The following is a 20455-nucleotide window of genomic DNA, read 5'->3' on the forward strand; positions in this document are numbered from 1 at the left end:
AAATGTTTGTTTATTTGTTTGTTTATTTATTTATTTATTTATTTTGAGAGAGTGAGCACAAGCAGGGGAGGGGCAGAGGGAGAAAGAGAGAGAAAGAGAGAAAGAAAGAATCCCAAGCAGGCTCTGCACTCTCAGTACAGACTCTGGGGTGGGGCTTGAACTCATGAACTGTGAGATCATGACCTGAGCCGAAATCAAGAGTCAGATGCATAACCAACTGAGCCACCCAGGTACCCCAGTGACCACAATTCCTGATGGGCTCTCCCTTCTCTTGCTTGTCTAAGTTTGGCTGCTTCTGCCAGAACAGCTCTCCTGATCGATGTGACTGAGTAAGTGCCTTTCAGGCCCTGATTCCTCTTTGCTTCCCCTGGCCTGCTGGAAGTCCTGGAAGAAACTAGGTAAAACTACCCAAATTATATGATGAGATGGGAAGAGGCAAGTGAGAGACCAGTAAACGGAAGAGATGCTGGGTGGAGAATGGTATTCTACAGCCATCAGTCTCTATCTGTGTGTCACTCTCTCTGACCTGCCCCCCGTCCCCCTTCACATAGCCCCCTGTGCATGGATCCTTGGGTAGAGGGAACAAACTCCCAGGTGATGAACCAAATCCAGGTGCAGGCCTGTTTCTATGTATCAATCACAGAGGGTTTTTTTTTTAATGTGCACCCTTACCCACCCCCACTAACTTATTTGCCAATATTCAAAAGTCAGAAGACTTTACAGAAAAGTATGGAGATCTGGTTCTTGGAAAAGACAAAGTCCACTTTTGGGCTTATAAAGCTACACGGCAATAATTAGTAGGGATCAGTAGTGTGGTCAGTTTTTGCTGCTGTCCCTCCTACCTGCTTGTCTCACAAAGGTTTTGCTCATTTAGGTTGGCTTCATGGCCACTATGAGACAGATGATCTTGTTGCCCCCAGAGAGAGTGGGGGATGAGGTCCTCACCTGTCATTGAGGCAGCAGTAGATGATGGGGTTGTACATGGTGGAGCTCATGGCTAGCCACATAATGGCCAGGTAGACCTGCTGAATAAACTTCTCCAGGTAGATATCAGGGTTGATGTAGGGCAGGAGGAAGAAGATATGGAACGGCAGCCAGCAGATGGCAAAGGTGCACACCACGACGATCATCATCTTGACCACCTGGCAAGAGGGTGGGGCAGGTGGTCACCGCCACAGCCACCTTTTCTCACAGCTACTTTCTCTCTCCTCCCGTGCCCTCACCACACACAGTGCTGTGTGCTGTGGGAAGTGTCTCTAACAACCCCTTTGGAGCAGGAGACAGGACCATTTATATGTGATATGGAAGGACTTTGATTATGTCAGTAGTTCTCAGAGTGTGGCTCCAGGACCAGCTTCATAACCATTGGGGAACTTGTCAGAAATAAGAATTCTTGGGCCCCATCCCACACTTAGAGAATCAGAAACCCTGGGGGAGAGACCCAGAATTCTGGTTTAACAAAACTTTTTGGATGACTCTGAAACACTCTTCAGTTTGAGAATCTCTGTGTTGTATCATCCCTCTGGGCAGGGGCTGGAGAAGCCAAGGGAGAGCACACAATGACCCAGGAGAATGGGTGTTCAGTGGGAAGAGACCCAGGAAGGAGGAGGAAGCAGTGACGGCAGGGTGGGTGGGGGCAGGCAGAGGGAAGGGGCCAGGGCAGTATCTGGGGGAGGAAGGGGAAGGGAGGGATCTGGACAGCTGCGGCTAGGGAGCACCAGATGGTTAAACGGGATTTAAAAGGTTTTTATAAATAGTGGATGATGTAACACAGTTTCTGGTCTCCATCACGTTTTGTTCCTTTTAATACTTCTTGATGTTTGAACCAAGGGAATGTATTATTTTATCAAACATTAATAATAAAAGAGGACTTAAGAACTCTTCAAGGCTTTTGTAGTTGTGTGTGTGTGTGTGTGTGTGTGTGTGTGTGTGTGTGTGTGTGTGTGTGTGTTAATGGCTTGACAGGTTGCAATTACTCTTCAGGCAAGAAAGAAGTGGCTTTTGCCTCTATAGGCAGGTGTAGGTTACAAATACAACCAAGAAAGATCTCTTCCCTCCTCTGTGCCACATCCCCTCTGTTTCCCTCCCTTGTTCCACAGACCCAGGGATGTTTTGTGCCTGCTGCGTCTGGGCCTCCTGAGGCTCTGAGGCTCATATGCTTGCCAGCCTGATCCAGGGTGGGTTCAATGCTGCTTGCTTTTTGCTTACCTTGCGCTTGGCAGAGACCTGCTCGTGGTAGCGGTCAGAGGAGTCCCCAGGGATCTCGCTGGCCCACAGTGTGATTCCCACTACAGTGTATGCATAGCCGATCACCAGCAAGGGGAGGAAGTAGATCAGCACAGTTACGCAGATGTGGTACCTGCACAGGAAGGATGGGAGGGGTCAGTCTAAGAATAATGGCAATCATGTCTTTATCTGTTGGCCTCACCATACTTGAATAGAATATAAAACCTACAGTTTAAAACAAAGTACCCTTTGGAAAATCACAGATCAGACCATTAGGAAAATGCCAAGCTGAATCAGTAAACATAAATTATCAGCCTCCATTTTTTTAAAAAGAAGGAAAAATAGTTTTCTTACTTATTTGTAAATCATAAAAAGTAAGAACTTAATTTCCATTAAAATGTACTTTAGTCAGGTAGGCATTAATTTGTCCATTCTAGAACAGGGATAATTAAAAATAACATAGGAATATGACCCAGCAATTTCACTTCTAGATATATATCCAGAAGATTTGGAAGCAGGGGCTCAAATAGATACTTACACACCAAGCTGCATAGCAGCACTATTCGCCATAGCTACAAGGTGGAAGCAACCCAAATGTCCCTCAAAAATTGAGTAGATAAACCAAATGTGGTATATACTTACAATGGGATATTACTCAGGCATGAAAAGGAATGAAGTTCTAATAACATATGACAACCTGGATGAACCTCATGAACATGTTAAGTGGCTAAGCCAGGCACAAGTGGACAAATATTGGATTATTCCACTTAAATGAAATATCTAGAATAGGCAAATTCATAGAGACAGAAAATGGAATAGAGATTACCAGGGGCTGCGGGGAGGGAATGGGATAATAGGTACAGAACCTGGGATAATAGAAAAGTTCTAAAAATGGATCGTGGTGATGGTTGCAATAATACAGTGAATGTAAAATGGTAAATTTTATGTTCTATATATTTTATCACAATAAGTTTAATTTAAAAAATTCATGAGAAAATTCTAGTGAAGTTGGGGTCTTACATCTCCAGATGAGTAGTTTTCTGCTCCCTTCAGGAGCCCCTCAACAATCTCCCCTTCCTAAATCATAAAAAAAAAAAAAACACCAAACCTTTAGGTTTGATTCTTGGATGGGATCAAAGGTTACATGTATCCTCCTAAATTTTGCTCAGATAAACTCCGTTTGCATTGAAATTACAAATACTCGGGGTGCCTGGGTGACTCAGATGGGTAAGCATCTGACTTTGGCTCAGATCATGATCTCATGGTTTATGAGTTTGAGCCCCACATCTGACTCTGCTGTCAGTACAGAGCCCACTTCGGATCCTCTGTCCTCCTCTCTTTCTACTCCTCCCCAACTTGTACTCTCCCTCTTAAAAATAAACAAGAAAAAAATTTAAAAAAAGAATTGCAAATAATCCAAATGATGTCCAAATTATTAACAATTCTAAATGACTCTGCATTAAAAATTTTTTTAAACATTCTAAATGACTCTAGGTCAAATGAATGAAATTCCGTCACTAGAAAACGTGAAAATAAATATATTCCTTCCATCTTGACACCTTCTTGGAGAAATTTTACCATATCTTTGTAGTTAATTGGAGATAATCCTGTTTTGTAATTTTTTTGTGCCAAAATCATTATTTTAGAGAGCCGGCCAACGGAACTTCATGTAATCTTATTATGTGTGGCTCCACGCTATGTTTTGACTCTCCAATTTGATATTCCCCAGGTTCCTGCCAGGCAGGGTTTTATCAGCTCTCAGAGCTAATTTCTGCCTTGGGAGAAGAGAAGAGGGGACAGGGGCACATCTGAAGTGAGCCAGAGAAAGGACCAGGAGTGATAGCAAGAGGCTGTGACAGCAGGGGTGGCTTGGTTCCCACTTGATGAGATATGTCCATGGATTCTGATCATTAAATTCTGCCAGTGGACTTACTGGTTCTCTCAGAAGGCAAGTGCGTGCAACAACCTCCTATCTTTGTTCCCTCCGGTCACCCCTCTAGAAGTGGCATACTTTACAGGATAAACTTGTTGAATTCAGACTGTGTCACCCCAAATCCTACAGATTCGCCAGCCCATAATGCTGTAATGCTCACTAATCCAGGTTTACTAATGTCTCACTATCTGGAGTCACTCGTTGTCCAAGCACCAACAGCTCCGGTCTCTGAAATAATCCTCAGCATTTGAAATCAGATAGACGGGTTTATTAAATAGTATCCAGTGCATCTTCTAATGCACTTCATGAGGCTCTAGGTGCCCTGAGATGGGGGAGGAAGGGGGCCAAGAGGGCAGAGCTCTGGGATTCCTGCTCTCACTTTAACAAGCAGCTCTGCTCCTCTGGGTTTATATGTGACTTTCTGTGGATCAGGTTGTTAGGTGGTGGTGCTGGGAGATTTCAGCTGTCACAGAAAGGTGGAGAAGCACTGATGTGTTCATGTGTTCACCCTCATTCAATGCGCTACCCTTCTCTACAATTTCCACACCATGTAATCAGCCCCTTACTTCTTGAATACCCCCTGTGACTTGCTGCTCACTAGCTATAAAGCCAGCTCCATTGGCAATACCTGGAGGTCGTCAGAGACGCAGATTCTCAGACCTGACCCTGATGGGCCAAATCAGAAAATGTGTACTTTAACAAGACTTCCTGGTGATTCATGTGCAAGTTCAAGTTTGAAGCACAGAGCTCTCAGTCTTGGCTGCACACTGGAATCACTTGGGGAGTGCTGAAAAATTCCAGTGTGTGGGTTCCAGCCTCAGCTTCTGATTTAAGACTGGCCTGCAGTGCTGCTGGGGTGTCTGAGTTTCAGAAGCTCTCCAGGGGGTTCTCCATGCGTTTGGAGCTGAGAGGCATCCTCGTTGAGCCTACTGCTGCTGGCAGCTGCGACTGATGTCATTCCTCCTTAAACTGACAACCTATGGTCCAGTACATCCTAGCTCACGGGCAGCAAGCTGAACCCGCCTCCTGGGATGGTCCTGCCAACGTGAGGTGACCAGGAACATGCCTGTGCCCTGAGCATTCTTTGCATCTCAGACTTGTGGGGCCACCCCTCAATATACACAAGTTGAGCAACAACCCCTTCCTGCCCTTCCTTGGGCAGTCCTCAGGCTGCCTCTTCTTCGAGCACAGTGCTAGATGCCTGCTGGACTTTTTACTTCCTTCCAAAAAATTGTCTTCTTTGCAGATAAATGTGGTTTCTTTGCAGTAAAAGAAAAATAAATCTATATATTTCCTCATTCACTTTCACTTCTAGACGTTAGACCAAATCCCAAAAGCCATGCAGTCCTACTGGAGATAGAAAGAACCTGCAGTCTACTAATTCATAAATTCTGTGGCCCTGTGTGAAGGGTCCAAGCCTCTGTTCCCTTCACCAGGAGCACAGTCTTCAGGGGACAGAGAAGTGCCAAAGAATGTGCCATGGGAAGTGACTGACAAAAAAAAGGAAGTGACTGACAGTGGTTACCTCTTCAAGTAGATTGGAGACACTAAGGTGTCAGGGGCCTTTGTAAATGTATATGAAATATAAAAAATTATATACATATGTAAACAGGTTTTAAAATTACCCTAAACACAGTGAGCATTTTGTTACTAAGTGCATGGAGAGTAATGGGAATGAAGATGTGAGACTCTCAGCCAATCCGATTAGGAAAGCTTCCTGGAGGAGGTGTGCTTGGCCAGGCCCTGATCTATGTGCAGGAGGTGGACACTACCGGTAGTGAAAACAGCAAGTGCAAGGTCACCAAGGGAGGATCTTGGCACGATGCCCAGCTGTGCTGTGACTCGGACTGAATGGAAGTGTGTGTGAGGAAGTACCAGGGGACTTGGCCAGAAAGGTAGACAGAGGCCAAATCATGAAGTGCATTTTATGACATGCTAGAGAGTTTATAATGTATTCTGAAGTTGATGGGAAACCACAAAATGGTTTTAAACAGGGAGTGACATGATCAGATACTTGTGCTCCGGCCATGGTGGGGCTTGGATGGAGGCAGGCAAGGCTGGAGGCACCAGCCTTTAGGATGCTGTGTGAGGATCCAGGCTGGAAGCGATAGTGACCTGAGCTAGAGTCATGGCAGACTGGATGGGGAGGAGAGGAAGGCCCCAAGGGTGCCACATGTGGCTGGGAGGAAAAGCTGGTGGGCAATTTAGCTGGATTTCTGGCTTGCGTGAATGGGAGAAAGTGAGGCTGACTGTTGTAGGTATGGGCACCCGGGAGGAAGAGCAGGGGAGGTCAGCAAGCTGACGTTTTGACATGCTGACCTTCAGGGCAGGCAGTTGAATGTCTTGATCTGGCTGGAGCTAGGATAAGAAGCCTGGGTAGACATTAGATTTGGAGCCCTTGAGTGTCACCAATCCCTGAGAAGATGAGGGGAGAGAGGAGGGTGGAGGCTGGCGGAGGAGGCCCACATCGGGGTGAGCCCAGGGCAGGAGGGAAGGAGGAGGGCAAGGGGTGGGAGCAGGGGGCAGAGAGGGAGAGTTCCAGGGCTGGTGGAGCCTCCTTAGGGGTGGAGTGTTGGGAAGGCAGGGGGTGGGGTGAGGACAGGAACTTGCTCTGTAGTTTTGGAAATAAGAGGTCATTGGCAGATTCCATTTTTGTGGGGTGGCCAGCGATGGCTAGAGCAGGGGGACTGGCTGATGGGGAGTGAGGAGTGGGGTCCCTATGTGGGGACTCCATTCCTAAACTGCTGGGTCACAGAAGGGAGGGAGCGGGCAGGGGCCAGAGGAAGACATCTGCATGGGATAACAAAGCCCCCATGTGCCCTCTCCTGCTTGTGACCTGTCTACCCTGGGATATAATGATGTGAGAACATGTCCTTCTCGCTGTCCTTCAGAGAAGGGCTGGGGTCATGCTTCCATCAGTTGCATCCAGGCATAAGCTTGGGGCAGAAATATCCCCAAATCAGCCTCTTGCAGAATGTGCTGACTAATCAAGGCAGATGCTCACGTGTATTCATTTAATTCACAGAAAAATTCGGTTCCCCAGGTTCCTACCCCAGTGGCTCAGCTCCTGCCAGTGAACAAGAGAGGAAATAAAGCATATGTTTTTCTGCAATCACTGTCTAAACCACACAAGTCAGAATTTTGATGTGTTCTTCTCCAGGCTCCTTTTATATTTTATCTGCTTCATTAGATGCTATGGTCCTTGGAGACAGAGCCCTGTGGTGTTCCTCTTGGGAGTCCTTGACAGAACTGGCCCCAAGGAAATGCTTCATAGAAAGATATCATTTCAGGATTGGAAGGACATAAGAATTCTCACTGGCTCCATACCCACACCCAGCAAGAAGCCCCCTGGAGGGCACCCTCTACAGGAGTGTGTTCAGCATCTGCTTGAATGCATGTCCTGCAGGCACAGAGCCCCAGACCTGAGCATTTCCTGCTTCGTCATTGGTTTCTTTTTCTTTTCTTTTCTTTTTTGAGAGAGAGGGAGAGAGTGAAGAGAGAGGGAGAGAGAGAGAGTACACAGGATAGGGGCAGAGGGAGAGAGAGAGAGAGAGAGTCTTGAGCCCTGTCTTGGGGCTTGATCCCATGACCCTGAGAACATGACCTGAGCCAAAATCAAGAATCAGATGCTTAACTGATTGAGCCACCCAGGCACCCTAATTTTGTAATCAATAGTTTTCTTTTTGCAAGCACTATATATTTATTATGGATTTGAAAATAAAGACTTAAAAGAAGACCTTCAAAAGTCATTGTGATCCCATGGCCTAGAAATAAATTCTCATAAAATCGACATCTTCCTATACCTATCTGCACATGCACACTCTTATCTGTGCACACGTAAGTATATTTTATATTATTTCAAAAATAACAATGTCACAATCTCCTTTTTCTGTCAATAAATCTGTTTCTATACAGTGTTTCTAACAAGTGTAATGATGCCCCATATTATGGAAGTACATGGGTATTCAGCCTGTCTTCTAATTGGGACATTTGAGTTATATAAAATGTTTTATATTTAACTGATACTGTAGTTAACATCTTCAATACATATCTTCATTCTCATTCTTATTTCCCTAGAATTAATTAGCCAGAATTAAAGTATTCTTCAAGGTTTGGTGTATACTGTCCCTCTTCAGAAAGTATCGCTAATTCATGGCCTCTGGGCTTTCTGTTTTTCCTGCACAGTGGCGCTGGGCATTGGGATGTCTGTTAGTCTTCGACAACATGATAGCTTACTTTTAACATTCTTGATTCGTTATAAGTTGAAATTTTATAACTATGCTTTTTGTCATTGCCATTTCTTCTTTTCCAAATTGACTGCTTATATAATTTGCTCAGTTTTACATGGGGGTGTTCATATGGTCCTTACTATTTTGCAAGAACTCTTTATGGCTTCTATCATATTATACTTAGAATTACCTTTTCAGTACTGAAGTCATGAAAATATTCGCCCCTGCTTTCTCCCAGTTTATTTATTTGATTATTTGCTTTGCAACTATTTAATCCATCAGGGATTTATTTTGATGAGTATTATGACAAAAGCCGCCACATTGTTTTCTTCAGTAATTGTCTACAGCTTTCCCAGCAACACTATTAGATATTGCATCATTTCCTTGCTGATTTGAAATTGTGCTTATACCTTATACCACTAACATGTATCCTTGGCTCTGTTTTGGGCTTTTGTTCTGTTTCCTTGATGTTTCTTACTGGTGCCAGCTCCGGGCCATCTCCGTTTTTGTGGCTTTGTAGTATTTCATTTATCCACGGCAGCACAACTCGTCTTGTTTTACACAGGTCTCGAATACAAAATATTTCTAGACCTGCGCATTTCTTACGAAGAGGGTCAGGGGATAGTTTCAGTTATTTGCAGCCGGGCTTTCAGCGTCCCAGAAGAGAGCATATGGTAAACCGGCTGGCCCATCCCTGCATGGGTTCTCATGATGTCCTGGTCTCAGAGTTTCTCTTGGTCAGGTCTCTCCGACAAAGAGAAATGTCATAAACATGATGTGTTGCCAGGAATGGCTCCAGAGTTTGGAAATGTTCTAAGAAGAGACGGGTAAACAATGGACTCCCGCAGAAGGAAACCAAGCTTCTTTACCCACACCCCTCCTCCTTCCAGTCTGCTCGTGAGAATGGGGTAGAGACAGGAGGACTATACTCCTGCCTGAAAATTTCACTGGGTTGTATGTTAAAGAACAAAATAAACGCTGAATTACAAAGCTTCTGCAGGCTTCATAATACTGAGAGAAGAGCATGTATCAGATGGCCCTAGGTTTAGCTGAGGACCTTATTGTGTTTGGGGACAAGAAAAGATAGGCGAGAAGTTTAATTGAGGTAGGGAGACACGTACTAAACCTGTCTCTGTGAGGGGGGAATATCAAGAGTACAAGTAACAAGAAAGAAAGAGAAAGATGAGAGATCAAGCATGAGAGGGAGGGGAGGGAAGAGAGAGAAAGAGAGAAAGCAAGAGTGAGCATTCCTGAGCTTCACTATTGGAAGCAGGGATTAGTGAAAGGGCACAGCCAACAAGGGTTTGCTGGTGGTGAGAAAGAACAAGTGGTATCTGAGGGTTAATTCAAGAAAGTACTATCCTGTCTTGTGCTATAATTCACTAATTTCTATAATTATTCCTCTTGTGTTCTGTAAACAGCCTCAATAACTCCACATCAGTGGGACTTTGAGGAAATGAAAGAGGAGGAATTGTTTCTGGAACGGGACCAAGAGGGGTGGTCTGAGATAGTGGTGACCAGGAAGATCCCAAGGTGGATGAAGGTTCTTACTTTGGTGGGGTAGGGAATGTGGTGGAGAAGGAGACTCTGTCTCAGGAGTCAGGGAGACAGAGAGGGAGCTCCTGAGTCTGTATTCTGTTCCCTGGTCAATCTTCTCAGTCTTGCAGATGACATCAAATCATGTATGTCCCTGGAATCCCCATAGTAGTTTTGGAAGCCCCAACCAAACTAGACAGCCCAGATAGCGACGTCTGAGAGGACAGTCACCACCAGGTGGCGCCAAACTGACACCAGCTCCTGAATCAATCAGCATTTCATCGAGGTTACTGGCCTTTCCCCATAACAGGGGCGATACAGCATTTTATGTGCATTTTATGTGCCAGCATTCATTGCACGGGGTCCACCTCACCCCACAATCCCTTACCATGTCATGATGCCATTTTCCAGAATGTGCCTCGGTCCCAGGTTTACCAATGCAGCACGAGCTTTGTGAGCCTCCTTGGTTTATTACAATCCTATTGAGAACAAAACTGCGTTTTGTCTGTGACATGTTTTTTACAAATATCAGTGGGCACTGATGTTTTGTGGATACAACTCACCCACCCTCAACCTTTCCAGATAGTTAATGTGCTCTGCTTGAGGTTGGCAGACTATCACTGCAGTGGAATCCTCTTTGCTGGCTGAGTAACCAGGGACAGATCTGGGATGCAGTTTTGCCCTGGCTGCTGCAGCCTGTAATGAAATCGAAGTTGAGAGGGACTCAGATGCATGCAGCAGAACTGGTGCTTGTACTTTATCATTCTATTGAGCATTTACATACAGTTATTTATCCATTTATTTATTTTTTGGTGAGGCATTGTTTTAAAACTGCTTCAGTCGGTGCTAACTGGTATCAATAAACATTTCCTGATGTAAGTAAGATGCACCATTCATGTAGGTGTTGGCTTGTTTTTACACTCCTTCTAGTCCTTGGGATCTGAGAAACACTTAAAATAATCAAAACAATCCTAGTCATAATAGCCTGTCCACCCTGTCTGGACTAAGTTCCCAATCTCATGGCCTTCTCTTGCTGTGTCTGAAAGTATCTCTTCTTCACAAGGCAAATCTTAGCAATAACACCTGCTAAAAATGGCCAGTTAGTGACCATTTTCTTTTTCTTTGGGTGAAATCTTCTGATAAAATCTAGTATCAAGCATGGTGCAGTGGGAACAGCTGCTGGCTTGTAAAAGATGCAGAAATTTCACATTGTCTGTGTACAGTAGCTTCATTGTAAAGGTGTTTCTGCCAAGTGGATTTGTCTTTGTGTCGTTACCTCTGGGACTTGGGGTAAGAGACAGTTATTACTGACCCCATTTTAAATTGAAAAATTAGGGTACAGGGAAGGTAATTGCCTTGTTCAAGTCTCAGGGTTGAAATGGGAATAGAAAACAGATCTGTTCTTTTTTTCTTTGCAACCCTTTGCATTTTTTCCTCTTTCTGCTCAGATGATCTCAGAAGAAGAATGGATAAATGTCATGCAGATCAGGGAAACCATAGCTTTTTAAAGAATGAACACAGCATTTTACAATGGCAGGTGATGTATTGAAAAAATAATAGAGCTAAAAACATCAGACCTAGCATTCAATTTCATCTACATGGGTGACTTGGAATGTGGACAAGTCTTGGATTCTGGTTTATACCTGAATTCATTCTTGTATTTCCACGGCCTTTTCTATTCTTGAACCCTGAGCCCGAAGAGGATCCCAGTTGGCTGAAACATGTGGGAAAGGCAAACACCCTACTTTCTGCTCCTCAGCCGAGTTTCTTAGCATAGACAATAGACCTTTACACCATGAGCCACACAGGCTGCCAGTTTGTAGTTTCCATTAGCAAATTGAGCAATGCAATTTATGTGTCTCACAAGAAATATTCAAGGAGACTACATTAATCACTTTGAAGTCTGCTGTGGATTGTATGTGAGAGGACAAACATTTTTAATGTGGGAGTATTGTCAGATCTTCATGCCTCTCCAAGCCAGCCAAGGAGAATTTAGTAATTTCTACATCACCTTTTATGTGGTCTTTCCCTCTTACACAAAAAGGGGTCTTTATTGCTGGAATAAAAGCTAAGCTGATCTGTGTCATAGAGACAGAAAGTCTGTGTGGACTTGATGTGGGAAGGAGGTTCTGATTGGGGAGGGCCTGAGGGGAGCAGTGATGAGTATGAGAGCAGGAGGTAAGAGAAGATGAGGAATTGTTTATGATTATTGCTGTGGACATCCGTTTTTTGGCAACTTTTTAATAGAGTTCCTATTTTTATTACCTTTGCCTATTAAACTAGACATCCTACTAAGAGCAATGCTTTGTTATTAAACAAAGTTCAGGACTGCTTGTTTTTGACGACTTTGACAGTTTTGAGGGTGCAGTTTTGTACAGTGTCCCTTAGCTGGGATTTGTTTAATGTTTTTCTCATTACGGGATGGGGGAGATGGGTTTTTTGGTGGAAGACCCCAAAGGTAAGGAGCCATTCTCATCACATGCTATCAGTATGGCTTATCTCTGTTGATGTTGACTTGGATCACTTGACTGAGGCAGCGTTTTTCAGGTTTATCTACCCTAAGGCTACTCCCTGTCCCTTTCCATACTGTGCTCTTTGGAAGAAAGCCACTATGCACAGCCCACACTTGAGGATAGGGAGTTATGTTCCCCCTCCTTGACAGTGGAATATCTACATAAACTATTTGGAATTTTTCTGCATGGGATAATGTGGGACCAATAGAATATTTGTCTATTCTTCCTCACTTACTTGTTTATTCAATCCTTTATATCAATATGGACCCATGTGTATGTATTCTATACCTCGGATTTTAATCCGATACTACTTTATTTTTTTGTTCCAATTGCTCTATCTTCAGCCATTGGGAGCTCTTCTGATTGCCCCTCCATGTCTCCTGACTTCCAACATTGTTTGTGTGTGTATGTGTGTGTGTTGGTTCCTTTTTGATAAAGAACAAAATTAGAAACTGAGATCTGGGTACTGGGTGATATAAAGCCTCCTTAACTTTTCCAGGTGCAACCATATTTGTTTGGCATTTTCTCCCACATCTCCTACCTTCCTGCCCCCAACCAATCACCCCCAGAGTGAGTAAAATCATTCCAACTCTACATAAGAGGAAACTAAGGAACTGCCTTTCAAAGACCATGCAGCAGATCTCAGACTAGACCCTAAATCTCATGACTCTGAATCTCAAGTTTTTTTCCAACCATACCTATGCTCTGCACTCTGGTGCTTCTTTGTGCCTCTGGGGAAGTTTCATGGGTTCAAGACTTCCTGCTCACTTACTCTGCACAGCCACCAGAGGAATTAGATGCTCCTATCTTTCTCTCTACTCTGCAGGCAAGGAAGCTGAGACTCAGGAGGTAGCTTCTGCATAGCTGTGCCTCTGGTGAGTCATGGTGGTGGAGGGGAGTGGTCAGGCATGGACCCAGGTCCCCTGACGCCATGGGCTCCACGTCCATGGCATGGGACACAAAGTACCGCCCACTGGTCAAGTCAGGTCACCACTTGTTTTCATAGAGTTTGTGAGTTAAGAATGATTTTCACATTTTTAAATGATTAAAAAAATCAAAAAAGATTATTTCATGTCATGTGAAAATTATATGAAATTTAGATTTCAGGGACCATAAAATTGTCTTGGAACACAGCTATGGCCATTGCTTTAAGTATGTCAGTAAGTTTTGTGCTGCAGTGGCCGAAGGGAAGAGCTGTGGCAGAGACCCCAGGTCTTGCAAAGCCTATAGTTTTGACTACCAGCCTCTTAAAATCCACAGCCCCTGCTCCACGACACTGCGAAGAGAAGGGGTTGTGTCACAGCCACATGCAGAAGAAAACAGTGCTGGCCAATGAGGTGCCGTCACTGGTCTCATTTATGCTCCTGGGATGTGCTCCCTTGTGACACCCAACCCTAGTCCTACCCTTCTTCGAGGGTAGCTTCTCTGGTCTTCATAATCCCTCCCATTCCTCTGATCTTCCAGACCACTTTCTCTCAATTTAGATTTTGGTTACTTGACACCTTGTATAGTTCTTCATTCTATGGACATGAGCTTTATCTTTCAAGTTATCTGCAAGCTCTCTGAAAGCAGGAGTGGAGAGTATCTTTCTTCTTCACTCTAAATCATCAACCACAGATTAAGCTTGCCCCAAACCCAGCTCTGATCATTGATACAAATGACCTCCCTGTTCAGGCTTCCAACTGCCTACCTGTTGCATGAACTGGTAGTTGCCTACCAGTAAGCATGTACTCCTTAGAGGGATGCTTAAAGCTCTCTCTAACATAATCTGCAATCTCCGCTCTTACTTGTTAAATGGTGCCCAGATTAGTGATTGGAACCTAGTGGCTGCTCAGGAAGTGTTCCCTCCTGCTCTCACCCACCTTGTTTTCTCTTATGTTCTTCCCACAATGGAAAAGAACTGAGGACAGATCACTGGATTCAACAGTGATGAGGTTACTCATGAGCAATTTCAGTGGACAAAAGCAGATAGCAGGAACAAAGGAATATGTCAATGAAAAATATAACTTCAGTGAACATTGCATAGATGTTTGCGCTGAGAGAGGGGAGCGGTGTGGCAGCCAGGAGGCCAATGTTTAGTCTGGGGAGAGCACTTCATGGATTTGTGAGTGGGAACAGGAGCCAATGGTACTATAAAGGGGGAGTTAGCAGGGGATAGTTCAGAAGGAGCAGGACTAGGACTCAAGTGTAAGGGCAGAGAGGGAAGGGAGGAAGGTAGGGTCTAGTTTATGTCCTCTTGGTGGGGTTGATATGAATCATCTGCTGAGTCAAAGATGCAGGGAAGGAACAGAGGCCTGAGGAGGGCAGCCACAGGAAGGCAGCTCATGACATCAATATGGGAGGTGCTGGAAGGTTGACGGCAATGTGGACTAATACAGCTACCCTTAGCCAGGTTTCCTGATTTTTGCTGGCATTCCTGGGACGTGCAGGTGTGCTAGGGGAGAAAATGTAAAAATATGAGGTGGGAGTGAGGAGGCTGCAGATGGGCCATGGACACTGTGGAAAGCATTGGGAGCAATGCCTTGGTGAACTCATTTTTTGAGCTCCTCTTGGTTTAGCACCAACTGCAGGCCAGCAAGTTACCACACGTTACCCTGTTTAATGCCAACACCAATTCTGTTAAGGTGGAGGTTCATTACCTCAGTTTTCCACTTAAATTTGAGGTGGACTGATATCATGGTACTAACATGCAATTTGAGCTGGGATTTTAATCTATCTCTTTCTTTTTCCACTCTACGATTCTGCCCTCACACTTGGAAGGGGGGTCCCAAGAAGCTCCAGGGTACTACAGATTAAAGGACTTAGTGAGGCCTTGAAGGGTTAAGAAACTCTTTAGCACCCTCATGGCTGTCCCATCCTGTGTCCCTACTCATAGTGATGCAATTCCTGGAACCCCTCCTGGCTCACCCAGTCACACAGGTGTCACTTCTGCTGACTTTGTCAGTGAAAAACAGAACCCTGAGGTCACCACTGTCCATCTGGGGGAACCAAGGGCAGGTGGATGGAAGAGGTCACTCATTGCCTTCCTCTCTCTCCAGTCCCACAAAATCAGGAGTGGGAAGGGGGATCCAGCCTAAAAACCTCTTTGCTTTTCACTATGACTCTCCAGCAAGACCCCTGCTATGAACTGAATGTTTCTGTCCCCCAAATTCACACGTTAGAACCCTAACGTGTTCCTGGTTCTCACCAGGAACAGAATTGGTGGGCACCTTGAGCTTGGACTTCCCAGCCTTCAGAACTGTGAGGAATAAGTGTTGGCGGTGATAGCTGCCCAGTGTATGGTGTTCTGTTGTGGCAGCTCAGACCGAGACAACCCAGGCTTATTCTAGACTCTCTCTGAGTTCAGTCCTTGGGTCAAAATCTGTTTTGGTGCTAACTGGACAATAACAAAAAATGTTTTTAAAGATAGGAAATAAGTTGGCTTCCTGGACGTAGAAGGAGAAAGCCTAGAGGTTTTGCTCATGTGTGAAATCCCATTGGCTGCCTTCCATCTCTATGGTGGTTGTTCTCAGATAGATTGTGCAAAACAAAAAATCACCATGGGCATGTTTTTAAAAAGCTGATTCCTGGGCCCCACTGCAGAGATTCTGAGGGAGGGCCTGGGACCTGAGTTTTAACAAGTGCCTCAGTGGTTCTGAGGCAGGCGGCCCCACTTCCGTGTGAAGAGAACCTTTCTCAAAGAGGGAACCTAAATCCATCTGCTTAAAACAATATATGTCCTAATTTAAGTCTAGCTTTGAGCAGTGTCCAAATTCCTCCCTAGACAGATTTGCAGTGAACTTTACTGCAGTTTGAAAGACAATGGGTGTCTGTGGCACACAAAGGTGTCTCTGGGGACCGCTGGCTGGTTGGCTGCAAGAGACCCGCAAAGAGCATTCACCTTGATGATCTCTCTCCAGCACTGAGGCTGGCCCAGGCTTTGGGCCCCAGAACCCTCGTTTGTCAGCATGCACAGCCTCAGAGGCATGGGCACACTAACCATGCTCTCAGGAATCTGATTTGTAAGCCATTTTCTGGGAGAGGTATGACTGGTGAGCAGAACGGATGCTAGTGCTGGCCAAAATGACAGGCCACAGATCACGTAATGGAGGTGCGGGAGGGTTGTTGGCTGAGTGGGGCCTCCTGGCATCACACTCCGAGAGGCTGAAATGATGTGCACTGTCCTTCACAGTGGGGGTCTTCAGGGGTGTGAACGCGCCTGCCCTCTGGACACCAGCAGCTTGTAAGTCCTGCCACACAGGTGTCCTGAAGATAGCTTAGCACGGTGAGGTCGACTTCAGGACATGTTTGCCCAAGTCCTCAAGATCTGTGGCTCACAGACATCCACACTGCATGGAAAAAATTTAAACAAAACTTGGGGACTGATATAGGGTTTTTTTTTTCTCTCCAGTCTCCTGTTGTGTCAGTAAGGACATTACAAATACTAACCTAAGGTGAGCCAATCCAAGCTAAACCAAAGGAAACTAAGCTAGGCTACTGACTCCTGGCATCATTACTATATTCAGGAAGTTACATTTTAACTGTGGAAAGATGATTTCTGCAGAAGAGGCAGACCTTTAATTTAAAACACCTCACTACATTAAAAGAGAAAGCTTCACTAGCCACTGGCATTTAGACTGGGTGTCTGGAAATCACTGAGAATCTGGCCATTGTTCAAGGACCATTTTTCTGTGTTGTTGCCCATAATCACCATCCAGATGAGCTACCATCCGTTGATTTTATTCCTCACTCCGGCCCGGCTCCTAGCTGCATGGCAGCCCCACGCCCAGATGGCCTTGCCTGGGTGCTGAGGTGACCCCCATCCTGGGTCTGGCTTGCACAGACAGCTCCTGCATCCTGTGTGTGGAAGTGCCCAGTGGTACCTAAAGCCAGAGGGTGACTATTTCTGAGAGGAGGAGGAGGGGGAGGAGAAGGTTGGGATGGGTGGTGACTGGCTGGGGCTGCTCACCAGGCTTGGTGCCTGCATCTTCTGTCTGACCACCTCCGAGGGAGTGCATGAGACAATGGAGGTGCACGTGATGTTGCTGCTGGCCAGAGAGGCAGCAACTGGTGTGAGCCCAGGCACAAAATGGGAGGAAGGCCAAAGAGAGAAAGAAACAAGAGGGACTGAAGGATGAGGGCATGGTGGTTGCTCACAAGTGAGGGTGTTCCAGGGGCTTTGCTTGCCCAGAGCGAGGCCGGTGCCCCCTGAACTGGTCTGGCAGGGAGGGAGCTGTCAGCCCGTGGGGAGGGCAGCCTGGCATAGGCTTCTCTGTCTGGAGACCACTCAGGGGGAAGTAGGAAGACAGAGAAGGGAATCCCCCTGCCACTTCCTGAGACACTCACTCTTCTGGCCGTTTAATGGGATTCTGGGCAGATTCCTTTTCTACGGCCTCATGTTGGACTAAGAGACACAGACCAAATAAAGCAAGGCTCCCCACCCCACCTGAAGGGCCCTGTCTGCCAGGCAGGGGGAGGCAATTACAGAATAGGTTCTCCTGGGCCCACCTGGGAAGCCCTTTCCTACCCTAGGGCTTTGAACCTGAAGGCAACTTCACAATTCCTGAAGTAAATAAAGGCTACTTACAGTGGTCTCTTGCCTTTCTGTGCTCTGCCCAAACAACAACAGCAACAACAACAACAACAACAGCAACAGCAACAGCAACAACAATTTCTTGGAATTATATTGCACGTACAGTATCTGAGATAAACCATACATGTTAGAACTTAGATCACTAATTAGTTACTATTTTTTAAAACCATTTATCATGCTACACTATTTACCAAACGGACGGAAGTATCAGAGTACTTTCACAACAGGTACAGTTGTACACATGCGCTCCTGCTAAATACCAGCCCGGCTCACAAGAAGCACCAAGCCTGTTTGCAAGATGAGAAACTGTTGACACAAGTGTTGACTTGTGCTGTCAAAACTTGCTGCAAGGGAGAAAAACTGACAGTGGTGGTTCCTGTCGTCTTTGTTCCCTGAAACCCCACCTCTAGCAAGAGCCCCGTTAGCCTGCCTGAGACACAGGCATCCGTCAGGAGCTCCTGTGTGTACCCAGGCCTTACATGTAGGGGAGGCAGAATTTGGACTACATGTCCGCATAATGTGGCTCTGTAGCCTGTGGCTGATTCTCCCAGAAGACTAACCCTGGGGCCTGTATCATTTTTGAGATGTGTTTTCGAGACATCACATTTCCCCAGCCAGGGGAAACAGGGATTTTTGGAAAAACAGCTATTAAGAAACACACTGGTATAAAATGCAATGTGATCCAGATTTTTCTTTTGAAGTGAGAAATAAAATTCTTTCACTCACCTTATTCACTGAGAACAAGGATGGTCCCTTGGAGCAATGTTATTAGGTGAGAAGGTAGCTTCAGATTGCAGCCTGTATGCTGCCATCTGACACATGGAGGCCAGGCCGTGTGTGTGTGTGTGTGTGTGTGTGTGCGCGCGCATGACCGTTAGGCTCCATGCATGGAGTAAAATGTTTTAGGATGAATAGGGTTGGCGGACATCTATGTGTGTAGTGTGGGTACATGACAAGCTTGTCTTGGCTTGATTGGGATTTTTCTGACTTTAAAACAAAAAGTCCTGCATCCGAGGAAAGCCGTCAGTTCTAAGCAAATCAGAAAGGTTGGTCACCCTAGATATGGGGGTACTGTGAATCTGCGCCTCTTCCTAGCTGTCCCTTCTCTCACTGGCCTGTGATCGGGCTGATTATACACTACTTAAGATCCATTCCTTTGAGTGCAGTCACTGTCCCACAGTAAAACGCAGACCTCTTTGAGAGGGGTGACCCGTTAAATTGTTACATCTAGAAACAGTGTTCTGTGCAGCTGATCACCTCTCCTCCAGAAACAACCATGTCCTTCCTCAGGAAAATGCAAATTAAGACCACAAAAAGGTTGCATTTCATATTTACTAGATAAACAAAAATGAAGAAGCCTGACAACACCAAATGTTAGCAAGGACATGAAATGATAGGAGCTCTTACTCACTGCTGGGGAACGTGCATTGGCACACTCAGTTTGGAAAACAATGATCTTATGGGCGTTATCTTACGAAGTTGAACCCGTACAAACCCCAATTGATTTCACCTTAAGATACATGCCCTGGAGAAACCCTTCTACTTGCAACTCAGGAATCATACATTAAAATGTTCACAGAGGCAAAAACTGAGTAACCACCCAAGTGGCAACAAGTAAAAGAATGGATAAATAAATTATGGAGTCCTTACACATGGGAAAGTATGCAGCAGTTAAATCTAATGAACCACAGCTACATACTGTAACAGATGACTCTCAGAAACAAAAGGTGAAGCAAAAATTTTAAGCTAATCATGAAAACTACATGAAATAGGACACCATTTTTATGAAGGTGAAAATCAAGCAAAACCAAGCAATCTGTTGTTCAGGAGTACATACAGACCACGTATGGGAAGGAAAGAAGGAGGATTTCTGTGGCTTAATAATGTTCTAATTTACAAGATGAGTGCTAGATTCTCATGTTTCAAATTATTAATATGTCCCATTACTTATATATGTGCTATATACATTAATTTATAAAAATAAAAATATAATAAATGTTCTAGGACAATAAAAAGATAGAAATCAATAAAAATTTGTTAGTGATCAATAGAAATTTGTTAGTGATCATGATAAATGTAAAGAGACTAAATTCACTGGCTGAAAGGTTGGGATGGTAAGATTGTAATTTAAAAACAACAACAACGATTCCAGCTAAATGCTCTTTAAAAAGATACACATAAAACTTAAGAATACAGAAAGACTGAAAGGAAAAAGGACAGAAGAAAATATTACAGTAAGAGGCACTATGTTAACATTAGACAAACAGACATTAAGGCACAAATTAGGAATATCTAATATCCTAACGCTCAATATTAGGAAGCAATTGAGTCTCTATAAAATCACCAGAAAGTTATAATTTATTTGAATATGTACAACACAGCTCCACTATGTTATACTATGGGTATAAAGCAAAAGCCAACATAATTACTAGGAGAAATGGATAAA

The 20455-nt window shown here is 44.8% G+C and overlaps 1 protein-coding gene across 1 annotated transcript in view; it reads right to left on the reverse strand.

Annotated features, from left to right (window-relative positions):
- The window catches only part of TACR1 (tachykinin receptor 1), a 139242-nt gene that overhangs the window by 1555 nt on the left and 117232 nt on the right, over window positions 1–20455 (reverse strand). Inside the window, exons 3-4 of the mRNA XM_029937680.1 lie at window positions 2209–2359; window positions 946–1142 (exon numbers count right to left, since the gene is read on the reverse strand). Coding sequence (XP_029793540.1) covers window positions 946–1142; window positions 2209–2359 — 348 coding nt within the window. The remainder of the gene's footprint in view (window positions 1–945; window positions 1143–2208; window positions 2360–20455) is intronic.

The sequence above is a fragment of the Suricata suricatta genome, chromosome 4 (genome assembly GCF_006229205.1).
Source record: "Suricata suricatta isolate VVHF042 chromosome 4, meerkat_22Aug2017_6uvM2_HiC, whole genome shotgun sequence".
Taxonomy (NCBI): Eukaryota; Metazoa; Chordata; class Mammalia; order Carnivora; family Herpestidae; genus Suricata; species Suricata suricatta.